Source organism: Heterocephalus glaber, unplaced genomic scaffold, assembly GCF_053883595.1.
Source record: "Heterocephalus glaber isolate CG9 unplaced genomic scaffold, H.glaber_assembly_v1.0 deba00000122, whole genome shotgun sequence".
In the NCBI taxonomy this organism is placed as follows: domain Eukaryota; kingdom Metazoa; phylum Chordata; class Mammalia; order Rodentia; family Bathyergidae; genus Heterocephalus; species Heterocephalus glaber.
Window position 1 is genome coordinate 12,100,468 of NW_028258138.1, and position 16,266 is coordinate 12,116,733.

At 41.9% G+C, this 16,266-nt stretch overlaps 1 protein-coding gene across 10 annotated transcripts in view; it reads left to right on the forward strand.

Moving 5' to 3' along the window:
- Window positions 1–16,266, forward strand: part of Tiam1 (TIAM Rac1 associated GEF 1) — a 384,121-nt gene that overhangs the window by 297,952 nt on the left and 69,903 nt on the right. For all 10 annotated transcript variants that reach the window (XM_087213203.1, XM_004842270.3, XM_087213200.1 and 7 more), the window contains 4 exons: window positions 161–307; window positions 2,900–2,974; window positions 6,139–6,309; window positions 13,009–13,113. In XM_087213203.1, coding sequence (XP_087069329.1) covers window positions 161–307; window positions 2,900–2,974; window positions 6,139–6,309; window positions 13,009–13,113 — 498 coding nt within the window. The remainder of the gene's footprint in view (window positions 1–160; window positions 308–2,899; window positions 2,975–6,138; window positions 6,310–13,008; window positions 13,114–16,266) is intronic.

Here is a 16,266-nt window from a genome sequence, read left to right on the forward strand (position 1 = left end):
GAAGGGCCCCAAAATGTGAATATGTCTCAGGCATGGATGGAGTGTGTGCCAGCTGGGGTGATAGAGGTTTTTTTGAACAGTGGGACCGAGTGGGGCCTCAAGGAGCTGGTGTTGGTGCTGACACTTCTGTCTTGTTGCTGCTTATCCCTGTCATTGTCAGGTGGCAGCGCGTACCGGTGAAACCGGAGTGAGGAGACGTACTCAGGCCATGTCCAGATCCGCTAGCAAGAGAAGGAGCAGGTTTTCTTCTCTTTGGGGTCTGGACACTACCTCCAAGAAGAAGCAAGGACGCCCAAGCATCAATCAGGTAGGTTCTAGAGTGGATGACAAGGAACTCTATATAGACTGCTTCCATGGCTACCCCAGTTGGGGTGCGTGTGTGTGTTCCTTTATTGACTCCGAGTGTTATTTTAGGTCGGCTAATTGACACGAAGCAGTGAGTTATGCTAGACACTTTCATAGATAATGTACACCCGTAACACTGAACTCTGCTATTAGTCTATCACCAAGCTCCAGTCTCCCACCTGCATCCTTTCCAAATCCTCCATAATTATAGATCTACTGAGAGTGCACAATTCATCCTAAGCCTTCAAGACAGAGCAGGGCTCCGCGAGGAGGCCACTGGGCACCTGAGCACTGAGCCTCCTGAAGCTGCTTCTGGCACCAGATCAAAGGCAACCTCTGGGGAGATCTGATTGTTTCTTTGCCCTTGACTTTCTGGGGTTGGCATTAAATGTGAAGTTCCTCTGCCTATGGGAAGAAGGAGCTGTAATTTGGGAGCACTCACTCCCTGCTTTGGCCATGTCTGCTCAGATACAAGGGTTGTCCTAATGGACAACCTCGACCATGCAGTGCGGGACACTGGTAACGGCACGCTGCAGCCCTGTTCTTCCTCATTGACCCTCCTTCTTTACAAAGAGCTGAGGCTCCTTTGCTGGTGTTACTTCTGGGAAACCTCCATTGTTGTTGTCACCTTTCTCCTTTGACTTTGAGAACTGAGTCAATCAGAAGTGGACCGGAAATTTCGATTTCAGGGACGAAAGGCGCATGAGCATTTACAGTCTTTTTGGAAGAAGGAGAAAGTCAGATTGTGAGCCACAGTGGCTGGGCAGTTAGTGAGCATTTGGGAAGTTGTGACCAGGATGGCCAGCGTGACCTGCCCATGCCCCATGGCTGTGCAAAATGAGAAGGTGATGACTAACTTCACAGAAAGATCCTGCCCTGTTCGCTGAGAATTCCAGCTATTAGTTTCCTGAAGAAATAAAGTTTATAAAGGGATTAGTCCTGCATGCCGATGTGCTGAGTTCCTTACCTGACATACTCATCGTTTAAATCTGGATTTTTTTTTTTTGTTGCTGTTGTTATGGAACCTGCAGGAGTCAGATGAGCAAATGATAAAAGGGGATGAGACTGAACGGCTTTGGAGTTTGTTCTGTGCTCTTTGGGGAGGGTAGGATGTAGGGTTTGTTGCCATGGGGTTTGCTCTGTGTAAATCAGAAGAAGCTTCTGCCTGGAGGACAGTCAGTGTGTGCTCAGACCCAGCACCTAAGAGGTGTGAAGGTTTGCTACTCACCTGCAGAAGGAGGGCGGTAGCAGTGGGCATCTGTCCCCTCCCAATGGGAGATGCTGATGTCATTTCCTGTGCCTCCTCAGTCACTGTTGGTGACTCCGGCCTCCTTCTGCACGCAGGTCTGCACCTCCCAGTATGGACTTGTGTCCCACCAAAATGCTTGGTTTGTGTGGTTCTGCTGTTAGCACCAGGCTGTGCTCAACCTGTTTTTGAAATGTATGCCTGAATTTAAATGAAGCCTAGAGAATCTTTCATGTTCTTTTGAAGAAAAAAGAACATTGCAATACATAAATAATTCTTTCTTAAAGTAAGAGTTTAAAAAAAAACCTTCTTGCTTAGCCATAAACAGACTGATACAAATTTATTCATTAATTCAGTACTCTGAAATGCACAAAAATTGTTTCTCTCTCTCTCTCTCTTTTGTTTTTTGGTACCAGGGATTGAACTCGGGTCCTCGTGCTTGCGAGGCAGGTGCCAGAACCACTGAGCTAAATCCCTGGCCCCCCAAAATTGTTTCTGAATACTTCATTTACATTGGAGGAAAAGCCTTTTTTTAAAAAACAAAAACCAGTTATATCATCATAATAGTACATGCTCATTTTGGAAGCAATAAATAAAATTCCTTGTGTCCCTGTGTGTGGGCACTGATTAGCTACGGCATCAATACCTTATCATGAGTTTCAACATTTCAAAGGATAGACAGTCACCTAGTTCTTTCCCCTCTTTAGCACTAGGCCTAGAACCTAGGGACACTCTACCACTGAGCTCTTCCCCGCATGCTCCTTCACTAAGCTGACCACCCTGACCTTGGGCTTGGATCCTCCCCCCTAAGCCTTCAGGTAGCTGGGATTATAGTTGTACTGCTGCATCTGGCTGACAACGTTCTTTTTTTTTCAATAAAAAAGACTTCTCTCCCATGTTTGGTAAAAATACTATAAATACTGTCTCTTCTCAAGTTCTATTCAAGGTAATAGTAAAAAGCAAATCGGTTATGACATAAAAGCATCTGATCAAGTGTATGAGGCAGAAATTTTTCATTGCTTTTTGTGAGTTTACTTTCTCTAAATTTAGATGAATTATCCCGATCCAAATGCAAACCATGTCTTTGGTTTTGATTTGTTAGAGACGTGGGGAAGTCATGGATACACAGGGACTTGATTTTCACAGCCTGCCGCTGTAAATGCTGCTACCTGCTTTGGGATTTGATGTGGGAGTATCTGAAAACTGCTGTAAAGTGTAATAACTCTGTCCATCTTCCATCTCCTTCCCATGCTTTATCTGCCCCATTGCCCAAATTTCTTTTTTAAACTGATACTTTTGTATGTGCAGGTGTTTGGAGAGGGAACTGATGCTGTAAAGAAATCTTTAGAGGGAATATTTGATGACATTGTTCCAGATGGCAAGGTAAAAATAAACACGTGTTCCTTTTCTAAAAGTGCCACACACGCCCGAGCGCATGCCCAACGCATTGGTTTCTTGAGATACTAAAATTAAGTAGACTCGAGATAAAAACCAAAATGATCAGTTTTGGAAAGTTATGTAACAGATCAATGTGAGATGGAAATCATCTTGTTTTTAAAACTTCGTGATAATAAGAATGTTCTCTTGCTGGCATAACATTTTCCATCCTTACCATTTGAGGTGTAAGATTCCAGCTAGAATATGAGAAAAATGTGCGTTTGCAGTTAGCTGAATATTTTATGTCATTGCTAAGTCCTTTTTATGTACAACTTTTATTCCCAAGAGGTGAGTCTTACTGCCCTCCCTGTCTGCCCACACATGCTATTTTGCTCCCATTAATTTGAAAGAACTGTTCTGATAGTATGTTCTTTTTTAAAATCACACTTGCCTCCCAAGTTAAGTATTCAGTTAAAGATTCACAGACTTGGTTCAACCTTTTGCTTGGATTTCATAGGGGTTTTCAGCCTGCTCTGATTGAAAGCCTAAAAAGAGCTTACTTTTTCTCCCTTCCTTGGCCACTTTTTTAAGCCTCTAAAGGAATGGGCACCCCCTAGGTTTCAAGACCCTAATAGTGATGTCAGCAGCCCCTTTCTTTGTGTTGATAACATGACCTTGGTAAGAGCCCCCCTGGTTCTCAGACTCAGGATCAATATGACCAAACTCAGCTCTTGGTTGCCATGCAACCCAGTGGCATCACTGAGCAGTGGCTCAGCCTGGGTTCTAGAAGGAGCTGAGCCTCAGAAGCCAGAGTGTGCTGGGAAGCTCTGGCTTCTAGAAGGAGAGGGTGAAGAATGAAGAGGGAAAGCCTTTTCTCTCCAAGCCAGACTACTCATGGATTGTGTGCCATCCAGGATACAAAGACAGCTGTCTTTGGAAATACCCAACCATGGAGCACCTGTACTGAGATTTGATGAAATTAAATTGTTGTGCATATATATATATATATGTATTCCAAGCACAGTTTTTGACATTTACTCGGTCATTCTGAAGTTGACCAGTGCATCTTGTATGGCATCATTGGACATTTTTGTTTTGCAGTCCTAGGGATTCAACCCAGGACCCACATAGTGAGCTGTATTTCCAGCCCTTTTGTATTTTTATTTTGAGATAGGGTTTTGCTAAGTCACTAAGCTGCCCAGGGTGGGCTAAAACTTGCAATCCTCCTGCTTCAGCCTCCCAGAATGCTAGGATTACAGTCATTACCCACCTTTAGTAATGGGATATACTCTCTTGCACACAGAATGGTGAAACTGCCAAAGATTTTTCATTGGATTTCTGTATAGCTTTTGCAGTATTTCATTTTTGTCAAGATTCCTCTTTTTTTCTTCTCCCTGCCTCTGTTGGAATCCCTTGCTTACAAAAAGCAGTTTAGATGCACAATTTGGGCAGATCCGATGCTAAGGGCACTTATTTAATGTGGCCTGTGGGAGCAGTGGGGAGATTCCAATTATCGTTAATGGGATGTAGGCGAGTTGATTGCTTTTTGACAATTCCCTCTCTGGGGTCTGACTTATCTGCAAAAGCAACAGTGTTCAAAGGCAGGCCTGAAATAGTCTTCCACAAGTGGTTTTAGCTTAGTGGCCTTTGCTGAAATGTCCCTCCTGCCCCCCCACCATTGTTGGATCCTGTGGGTTTTGTGTTTTTTAAATGTATGGAAATGGTTATGTTGCCACCTCCTAGTCTTTATCTGGAAGTTTGTTTCCTCTTGTACTTTACTGGCATCAGCCTTGTTCCTGGTAATCTGTAGATACATATTTGTCTACCAGAGGCTTGGTCATAAACCAATAATGAATGCATTACTTAATGCTCATTGATCATCAATAGTATGTTTATATTGGCGAAATCTAGCATAAGTCTTTCCTTACTTATTTTGCTGGTCTCCTAATATTTCATCAATCTGTGGGGCATTTTCTTTTTCTTTCTTTCTTTTTTCTTTTTTGGTACTGGGTATAGAACTCAGGACCTTGCGCTTGTGAGGCAGGCATGGTGCCACTGAGCTAAATCCCTGGCCCTGTGGGGCATTTTCTCCTTTGGCTGTTTGTCAGGCTTAGGTTTATCCCTTAGGTTAAATACAACAACAGTTCCCCATTCACATGATTTGTGGTACTTCCCAGTCCTCAGAGTGACAGAGGACAGAGGGTGACAGTCCTCTAAGTTATCTTACCGTGTGGCCCATCTTTTTTCTTTGTTTGGTATATGTTCTCAGTGCACAGTGATTACATTCATTGCGGGGAGGTAGTACATGTACTGAACACATCTTCATTCTTTTTATGTCCTCTTACCCCCACTCCACCTTCCTCTGTGTATCCCTTGTCCTCTTGACTGATTTGCAAAAGATTTACCTCCCTATTTCCTATTATCTGGCTTTTATCTTGCTCTTTAATTTATTCCTACTTTGGGTTTTTCGTATAAGAGAACCCATGCAATAATTTGAGCTTGTGAAGCCCTTGGAACTTCATCTGAGAAATGTAGCGACTGTCTCTCTCCCAGTGTTGTGCTAGATACCCAATGAGAGCGCAAAAATGACTCTCCTTCTCACTGTCTAGTGGTAGAGCATTAGCTTCATGAAACAATTTCCTTGGGGCCTCGTTGTTTTGCCGTATAAAGTTCACACGGCAGATATTCTTGTTGATGGAATTATCTACTCAAAACTTAAAACAAGGGCCGGGGATTTAGCTCAGTGGTTCTGGCGCCGCCTCACAAGTGCAAGGTCCCACATTGGATCCCTGGTACCAAAACAAAACAAAACTTAAAACAAGTTTTTGGAAGAAATAATAACAATAAAGCTCAGCTGAATGGGTGGCGCACTTGTTGCATTCATCCGGATTTCAGTAGCCCTTCATTCATGCCAAGCTTGCCTACCGACGTCGCGGGCCGGGTGTGAGTCTTCCCCATGTCTGAAGTGAGACCCTCCCTGGCTGTTTTGTGCCATGGAGCTCCTTTCTCAGTAGCTGCTGTCTCTCCAGGGGTTTCCCTGCCTCCCACACTGGCTTCTTTTCTGCTCTGAGCTGTTTTGCTAGGTCACATAATGCTTGGATGCTGTGGAGGGGCCTGAGGTTGTCGGAAATGGTCTGGTGCCCTCCTGTTGACTTTACCTCTCATTACAGAGGGAGAAAGAAGTGGTCTTACCTAGCGTCCACCAGCACAATCCTGACTGTGACATCTGGGTCCATGAGTATTTCACTCCATCCTGGTTCTGTCTGCCTAATAATCAGCCAGCCCTGACGGTTGTCCGGCCGGGGGACACTGCACGGGACACCCTGGAGCTGATTTGCAAGGTATGGAGCTACTTAGGTTGGTTCCCTGAAAGGATCATAATGAGTGGGAGGATCTCGTCGGGTGCAGATGGAGACACAGTCTCATGGGAGCAGGGGGCCCTCGACTGCATCTGCATGCCAATTCGGAGCAGTGTTGCATCCCTTTGCGATAACATGCTGAGTAACAGAAGTGAATCCCTCCCCTCTGTAAGAACAGGAACTTGACTAAGTAGCTTCTTTCAATGAGTGTGTGTGATAGATTCGCAACGAGGACATTCATGCACACATTTTAGACAATTTAAGAACAAAACGTTACACGGATGTGTCACGTAGCACCTTACTTGCAGAATCCAAAATAACCATTTTAAACATTGGATGTTTGTCTTTCCAGTTTTTTTCCTGCACAAGACACACACATGTATTTAAATGGCATCATATCCTGGGGACTCTTTTGTAACCTGCTCTTGAATCAGTGATTGATACAAGGCTTCTTGTAGGTAGAGAATAAATGAAGTGAGTGAAAGTTTGACTTTCATGGTGAGAAATCCCTCTTCCTGTGAACACTGAAGGAGCCTCAACCTGTTTCCTCTGCTTTAACTTTCAGCTGTAGAAATAGCTCCATCTTTTTCAAGGTCACCCTGGTTTCATTTCTCTCCCTGCAGGGCAACCAGATAGATGAATGCCCCTGAGTGAGGGCAGGAGGAGAGGGAAGAAAGGAGTCTTTCTCAGTGCTTGTTTTTACTTTTAATGCTGTAACAAATAGCATCATTGTCTTGTTTGGTAGTGACAACCAGTCCGAGGAAGAGCTGTTACTTCCCTGTTTTATAGACAGAGAAAGGGAGGCTTAGAGAGCTTTAGCTATTTGCCTGAGCTTAGGTCACGGTTACTGGGAAAGGAGAGACTGAGCCTTAATCTGGCTGCTGGAAACCTGGGGCTGTCCCCTCTGACTGTCCCAGTTCATCAGGCTCAGGAGGTCTAGGTTATATTCTTAGGGGAATGAACTGGCTGCAAAAGGAAGAGTAGCTGGACATGGTGGTGCACATGCCTAACATCAGCGCTCAGGAGGCTGAGGCAGGAGGATTGCTGCAATTCCATCCTGCACTACATAGTGAGCTCAGAGCCAGTCTGAACTTCATAACGGGACCTTATCGCAAAATAGAAAGGAAAGTAAAAAAACTTTTCTGTCATAATTTTATTCCAAAAGGAGTTGGATGGATAAAATGATATTTTTAAGAGTTCTTCATGCAAAACATGATTTGTAAATACTGAATAATGTTCACTACCTTGACAATTGCCTCTGTAGTTTGTATTTTATATTATTTATATATTTTTATAGTATTTATATAGCTTATGCGTATATTTAAATAGGTATAAAATAAATTATAAATAAAATAAAATATTTATCATTAAATATTTTTCTGTATTTCTAAAGAAGCAGAATAGTTGAGCCTTTTTAAAGGAAAAATAATATGGCTCTTTGTGAGTGGGGAAAATGGAGCAGTCCAGCTCAAATCAGCCTTTCAAATAGTTGTATGCAGAGGAAAAGTAGAACAGTTACTTGTTTCAGGGAGAAGCTAAAATCAGCTCCCACATAGGTATTAAAAATAAGTGATATTGCTTTTCATACTTTGATTCCTCCACGTACGTGAGTTCTAGCTTTGGAAGATAATGTATCTCTTCATAATTTTTCATTTTAATTACTTAACAAAATAGGTCTACTGAGGATTTCTGCATTGCTTTATTTAGAGATGCGCGTGACTCTTTAGAGAACCATTAATATTCTGCAGAGCAGTGGTAGTTATTCTCAGACCTACAGCCCCAAGTGTTCAAAGTAGGACTCGGGCCTTTCTGCATAACTCAGCCTCTAGCTGGGGATTTCAGGGGCAGCATGGCTTTCGAGCATTCTGTGTGCAGCGGCTTTAGGCTCCATCAGGAATCAAAGATTAAGCAACGGTGGTTTTCTGGTAACCACTGATTGGTGGAAAATTGATGAGTGAATGGGGCAGTGAATGGTTGGCTAATTTTAAGTACTTTTTAAACTTTAACTTTGGTAGAAACTAAGGGAATGAAGGATAGTTTCGCCACTGCCCTTTAGGTATCATCTTTAAGTAATACTGTGGACCTATTCCCATATAATGGTGGTGGTGTACCTATGGCACACATGCCGCAGCAGGCTGATAACAGCTACAAAAGGTTTGCCATCACTGCTATGTGCTTATTTCACTTGAAAGGTTTCTGGTGGCCTCACCAAAATACAGCAGATCTCTCTAACAATGAAAGGTCATCCTGCCCAAATTTCCCTAGGTTTCTATTTCTTTTTCCAAAAACATAGAAATATAGACAAAGACAATATGGTGTGAAACAAGCTTCCATCTCATGCGTTTAAAAACAGAAAACTTTTGTGCCGCACTTTAAGAAACTGATGGTCTCTGGGAGAACATCTATGGAGGATAAATTACATGGTGTGCTGAGAACCAGGGGTTTTGTAAGCTTGCCTTTTCTTTGGAAAACATTTCATTGTAATTAGTGGAAGGAAAGAGATAATGTGGTAACCGTGCCACATGTTATTAATGACCTAATATAATGATGAGTGGGGTTTTTGTTGATGTTTTTGGAGGAGGAATTGAAAACAAAAATGTAAGAATGCATGTCTTTTATTTTGTAATTGTCATGCTCAGCGTCAGTGATGGATGCTTTTTCTAATATTTAATAATCAATCTCTTTCTTCTGTCTCTTGCATTCAGCTCATTCTCTTTCCTATTCTCTGATCTACATCATTTCCCATCAGTTTGCCATCTGCCATCCGATCACCAGTCAAGTTCTGGTATAGTAAATGTTTCAAGATCTACATTTCATGTTACAGATGTTACTATGATGATTGTTGCTAAATGTAGTGTGTAGCTATGTTGATCTATAGGTTTTGGATGTATGCTTATGATTGCAAAAACCCTTCATTCATACTCACTGACGCTGTTCACATGTTTATGACCATGATGTCAGTTTTATTTCATGCTTTCACTGTGTTGGTCTACTATGGCTTTGCATATCCTAACAACTACTAGCATTTAAGAAATAAAAGGTCACTTTGAAGATGAGGGAAAAAAAAATCTCTGGGAATTCTGCAGTAACACTTTATGTATCTGTGAATGTGTGTGGGTTTCTGTATTCAGCAACTGCATGTTTGTATATTCCCAGAAGAGTTTCACAGAAATGAAGAGAAATAGAGGAACAAAACATGATGGATTAGAAGATCTATGACAATAAATTGTTATCTATTTCAATGGCTCATATTATTTACTGAAAGGATGTACATTGTGTTTTCTTATTTCTTCCCCTGAGGCAGTTATGTAAGACACCAATTTTAAAAAATTATGCCAACTGAACTAAAAATTGCTCTATGATAATATTTATGTTATAGTACAATTTATAACTGCCTTGCCTCAAAATGAATCAAATGCTGTCTAAGTAACTTAAGTAAATGTATGCTAGAAAGCAAATTTGTACTATTTCAATTTTTTTCTAATGAAATTTCTTGTTAGGAAATTTTCTCTTGAATGTTTTATAAGTCTAAAGCAGATCACAAATTTAGAATCACTATCCTAAAATATTCATTAACATTTGCAGTTTGTTCTGCACAAAAATGCATTGTGAATTTGGTTGGTTGTTTGTCCTGCTTTGATATTGAGGAACACAAAATACTTTTTGAGAGTTCTGATGATCTGATTTAATTAGTTCATTAGGATTTGCCCTTTATTCTAGACCAGCTCTAACTATGAGAGTTCATAATTCAGAAACATTGACCAAAATGAGAAGGCACACTGGTACGTTGGACCATTGTCCCATTGTTAGAATAACTATTTACTGACCCAGCTCAGGGCTCTTAGGTTCCAAGTCAAACCATTTTAATTTTTATGTCTGTTGCGTGTGATCACTATCACATTTTAAAATTACCGAGGAATTATTGAAGTTTGGAAAATGCAAGTGGGGATGTGGCCCGAAGTATCCTTATTACCACTGTAACAGTCAATATTCTTTTCTTGGTGCCACGTTAAGCGACATAAGCAAGGCACCCTTGCTGTACAGAGGCAAAAGTGTCAGCATGGTAGCATGGAAGGGGTACTGGGGGTCTCCAGACTGCACAGGGTCCACCTGAAGTCTTTTGGTACCTGACAGGGCATCCTGTCTTTCACACTGCAGTTTCAGTTACCAGAATTTTCCAAGGTGAGGCTGCTGTTTGGGCCTGATTTCCAGAAGATGGTCTGTTTAAGTGGCAGAGTGTTTTAGAGTAGTATCCTCCAAGTTTTTATTAATGATGATGAGAGGATTCCAAGCTGATTTGTTCCTGTCACTAGGACCCCATGAAATTGGATTTCTCATTCCCTTCTGCCTTAAGTCAGGAACGGATGGTGAATGAAAGTTCTGCTTCTAATTAAAGATTCCCGTGAGGACCTGGGTAGGTGGGAAGCATTTGCAGCCCTTCCCCCACCTCTGAGGGAAACTTCCCTCGCTTATCATTATCAACCTAAATATTGCTATTTTGTTATTGTTCATTTATCTTGGTGGCTCTCTTTCGAGCAATGGGTAGCATGCCCCAAACTTCCCTGTTTTATGTTTCCCTGGGCTTGCCCACAAACCCTCATATCTTTGACTTCAACAGTCCTGGGTCTGTCAGACAAAAGCATCTGGTCTCGGGTACAGACCGGAGAGGATTTGAGCCAGGTGCCTGGGACTGGGCTCACTGAATGGTGTCTGTGTTCTCCACTGTGCACCTCAGGCTGTCAAATTACTTGGGAGTACGATGCAGGTCGGGGGTTCCTGAGAATCACTGATAGAAAACTTCTTTACCACCCTGCTGGGTGCTCAGAGGGAACTGTTTTTGGCTGGTGATAACACAAGATGTCTGACCTGCATTTATGTATTTATTCAAAAAACCAAACCCCCAGTTCCCACCGGCCGTGTTGTGCACAACATTTTTGCATGACCACGTTCCTGAGGACTGTGTGCATGCTTGGATTTCTGCTCTACATCGACAGTGTCTGGAACCCTTATGAGTTTGTTAGGTAGATATGATTTAATTAGTATTATTAGAATAGTATTAGAATGCAGCCACTTTGGTCTTAAGAAAACTACACATATAGTATGACCATAATCCCAGCACTCTGAGGCAACAGTGTTTGTTGTAAGTTTGAGCCCAGCCCGGGCAACTTTGTGATTTAGCAAGACCTTGTCTCAAAATAAAAAAGGACTGGGGATTAACTCAGAGTGAAGACTTTAGATTGAATCCCTAGCTGCTGAGGTTAGAGCAGGTGAGAAGACTATTGAACCAGTTAAAATATAACTTCATTAAGCCAGGTGTGGTGGCACATGCCTCTAGTCCCAGCACTCCAGAGATGGAGGCAGGAGGATCGCCACAAGTTTGAGGCCAGCCTGGGCTACACAGCAGGACACTGTCTCAAAAAAATCTTTTTTATTTCACTTATTTTGAGATAATTCTCATCAGTAGAGCTTTGAAGTAAAGAGAGTTTATTTTTACTTTATGAAAAATTTCAAATGTATATAGAAGTAGAGAATAATATAATAAATCCCATGTATCCATTACCTGGAGTCTATAATTATCAAACCAAGTTTCATTTATTCGTTCACTCTCTCTGTCCTCCCAGTCTGGATTATTTTGGAAACCAATTCTATCCATCCTATCATGTATATATTGGTGCTTTAGGATGTATATTTAAAAGATAAACATTCTTCAAAAATTACTCAGTTTGAGGGCTGGAGATGTAGTTCAGTGGTAATACTTGATCAGCATGCCTGAAGCTTTGAGTTTCATCCCAGAACTGCAAAAATTAAAAACACAAAACACACACAAAAAAATGAAAAAAGCCCCCCACAATTACAATATTTTCTCTCTGGTGGTATATTTTCATGTTGCCATGAAATTTTTGAAGAGCATTTTCCTACTTTTTACTCAATGTTTTCATGACTATATATTGAGGATTATTTTTAAACCCATATTTGCTGTTTACCAAAATTAAGTCAAGCATGATTTTTTAAACAGACAAAATCCCACTGCCCCATCTTGGACCAAAGGAGAAGCCCTGGAAATCTGAGTCACTATTTCAGAGCTGTTTCCCTCGAGCGGAGCACTCAGTATGTTCCCAGAGTTGGACGTGCGCCTGTCGCTCTACCCCAGAGGATGTCGCTTGCTGCGTATATAAATAAGACTGCCATCCTCAGGGTTTATCCACAGCCAGACCCCTTGCAAATGAGCTGTTAAACAACTGCCTGGTGTCCCCAAATGGTTTGGAAAATATAAAATAAAAAAAACAAAACCTTTCTTGAGTGAAGCTTTGTTTTTTTTTTTACTGTAAACACTTTTCTAGCTTTCTGGTCACTTTTCCTGTGTTATGTGTGGAGTTGGATTTAAGGGCTTCTTTGCTCTGAGGCTTTTTGGTTGGGAAATCCAGTGTGGAGGAGCACAGTGAATCAAACAAGGAGAAGTAACAATGTGACAGAGGTGGTCACCGAATCATAGGATGAGTCCAATGGAAATGACTACAAATCCCGAGTTAGGGGTGCAAACCTTTTCCAAGGCACAGAAGCCTTAACTCTGCCTCCCATAATGAATCTCGCTTGTTCTTCGGAGGTGCGGTACCCTGTTGGTGGAAAACTACTCCTTGCTATTTGCTCTTGAACAGACTCTGTCTTTTCTTTTTCTCCCAGACACATCAGCTGGACCATTCTGCTCATTACCTGCGTCTAAAATTTCTAATAGAAAACAAAATGCAGTTCTACGTCCCGCAGCCTGAAGAGGACATTTACGAGCTGGTAATGTTTATGACTCTTGTCCAAGTGCATTCTGTGGGAGATTATTTTCAAATTATGTGTGTACTTGTGTTAATTGTAGCTGGTGGAGTGGAACAAGTTACAAAACAAATGAGCTGCCTTCAGAGCTCTGAAGTTGGTGGACATGCCCTGACTTATCACAATATTTCCAGAGTGCAAATGTCACCTTTGTTTATCTGAGGATCAGTGCTGCACTATCAGGAGACACTGAAACCCAGGACTCCCTTTCAGAGGGAATTTTAATCGTGATTGCTAACTCGCCTTGTAGCATGGACAGTCTTTTATTTTTAGATTGGAGACTCAAAGATGAGCTGGCTATTGTTAGAAAAAAAATACTAACTCCAATTTTGTGTGATACCCACATGGATATTGAAACCAGTGGATCAAATCTTGTGATTAGCTGAGCATGGTGGTGCATGCCTGGAGTACTAGCACTCAGGAAGCTGAGGCAGGAGGATTGTTGTGAGTTTGAGAGCAGGCTGGGGTACATAGCGAGTCCAAGGCCAGCCTGAACTACACAGTGAGACCCAAACAAACAAATCTTGTGGTGAAGAAAGCTGCCATCTCGTTATCTATCCAGCATGTTGGACTTGTATGTATAGATTTGTGGGGACTTGTGTGTGTTTGAGTTTGGAGCAGACTTACAGTATTTGGGTTCCGAACCAGCCCTGGCTTTATAGATTGCTCTTACTGCACTAATCACATGGAATCAGGAAAATAGTGAGATGACAATGTTTAACTTCTAGGATTCTGCAAGTTAAGAGATACTGGTTCTGGGCTGGGGATTTAGCTCAGTGGTTTCGCTGCCTGCTGCACAAGCGCAAGGACCGGAGTTTGATCCCTGGGACCAAAAACAAACAACAAAAAAAGAGATACTGGATCCTTAGTAGATGCTAATGGTTGTTGTTGTGATAAACCAGTGACAAGTCCCTTTTTTATTAGCTGGGTTGTACAGTTTGCAGTTCCAGTAGAGAAAGATTTGGGAGCAGGCACCTCTGTTTGGAATTTTTCCTGCTCTGCTCCCTGTCTTCTTAGTCATCACTCAGGGGCGTGGGCTGCTCGAGGGTGTGTGATGCTCATAGGATGATTTCAGAGCCTTGGCACCCAGAGCAGAACTGAAAATCCAAACCCAAATGTTCTCTTTTTTGGAAAGGGGAAGCATGATTTAAAAATTAGTAGGAAACGATGTTTTAAGTCAACTTTCCTGAGGAACACTTTGAATGTAATAAAACTCTCAACAGTTTGAAGCACACAGCTCAACGTGTTTTGACAAATGTGTACAGTTGTGTTTCCACTGCTGCAGTCACGATGCGGAACATTTCTGTCATCTGCAGAGGTTACTGCAGTCCCCTTTAAGTGTTTTTAGGAAAGCATAGGAGGGTGTGCTGGAGTCACAGCCTTATCGTGTTATGCAATGCGAGAGGATGAAAGGTTGGGTACATTTTCAACCACCGCTTTAGCAAGTGCTGACAGAGGAAGCGCCTCTTCCCAGAGTTGCTGGTAGAGCCGAGAGATTCCTTCTCTGGCATGGAGAAAAGCATTCAGTATTCATGCTCCACGAGTAAAGGGGAAAGAATCTTTTTCTTTACTTTAAACGGGAAATGTTAGCTGGATGTGGTAGTGGTTGCCTTAGTCCCAGCTACTTGGGAGGCTGAAGCAGGAGGATCAGTTGAGACTGGAAGTTCAAGGGCAGCTTGTGCAACCTACTGAGATCCTGTGTTTGAGAAAGAGGGGAGAGGCGGGGAGAGAGAGATGGAGATAGCAGGAGCCAGAAAGAGTAAGACAAGGAGAGAGAATGCTTTTGCTGGAGTGTCTATTAGATCGTACACTTTATATCTTGAGGTTACTGAATTTTTCACCTAAGTTACAGGGATTAGACCTGTGTCCCTCATATTGTAATGCATACGAAGACAGCATTGATGCTTGAGCTATTTGTATCTTTTGACATTTTACTGACTTTTTTTATCCTTGACCTGTGTTACCATCTAGTGTAGGAGACTAGGGTGTGCCCAGCTGGAGCTGTTTGTCTCTGCAATTGCTACATATCTATTAGAGCCTTGGTAAAAACAGCACGAAGTACAGGGAAACCCTGGTGTTTCTCTTACCCTGTTACAGGAAGTCTGCAGTCCAGAGAGCCCTGAGGAAGCAAATGCTGTAGATTTGCTCACATGAGTACGTACCTCCATTTTTACCAAGGTTCTTAACTGTTTTGTGCTTTGGGTTGCTGTGGCTGCCTGGTGAGCCATCTAAACCCCTTCTCCGAAATAGAAAAAAAGAGTTGCCTGTGGCTTAGAGTGAAATAGGTATAAGAAATATTTCAAAATTTCTAGATAATAATATAATATATATGCTCATGTATTACTTCATGAAATTACAAGACCTGACAGTAGGTTTAGTAGCTACCACATTATGAGATACGAGTATGTGATGTGAAAATAACTGCAGTTTCTCTTCATGACAAAGTCACAGACACAGATAATGCTGTTTGTTGCCTAAACTATTTATGATTGAAGGCAATGCTGACTTGTAGTCAAAGGTTTATAAATACATAGTTTTTTATTTTCATCATCCAAGTTCATAGACCACTTGAATCCTATCCATGGGTTCCTCTTTTTAAATCCTTCTTTTTGCATTAGGCTGGGTGTCACATCACTCCAGGGTAGGGGCCTTCTGAACACACAGCATTCCTGGATGTTTTTGAGAGTTTGCAGATTTTGGATGTATTGTTCCTTTTGAACAGGTGTCAGTTCCCACACCATGAATGTTTCCCTAGGTCCCCTGCTTCCCATGGTGATGCCCTGAAGGACAGTGCATAGTGAAGCCATAAATGCCACATGTAAATATGACTCCTCCAAATATTTTATTGTACATCATTGTTTTATGAAACCATCTTGCGACCCATACATGCTCCTGTTTATAGCAGCACAATTCATAATAGCTAAATCTTGGAAGCTGCCTGCATGTCCATCACCAGATGAGAGGATGAAGATAAAGAAAGTGTGGTATTTATACACAGTGGGGTAGTACTCAGCCATAAAGGATAAACGAGTCATCTGTAGGAAAATGGATGCACCTTGAGACCATTAGGTTAGTGAAATAAATCAGACACACAAGCTTAAATATGTCATGTTTTCT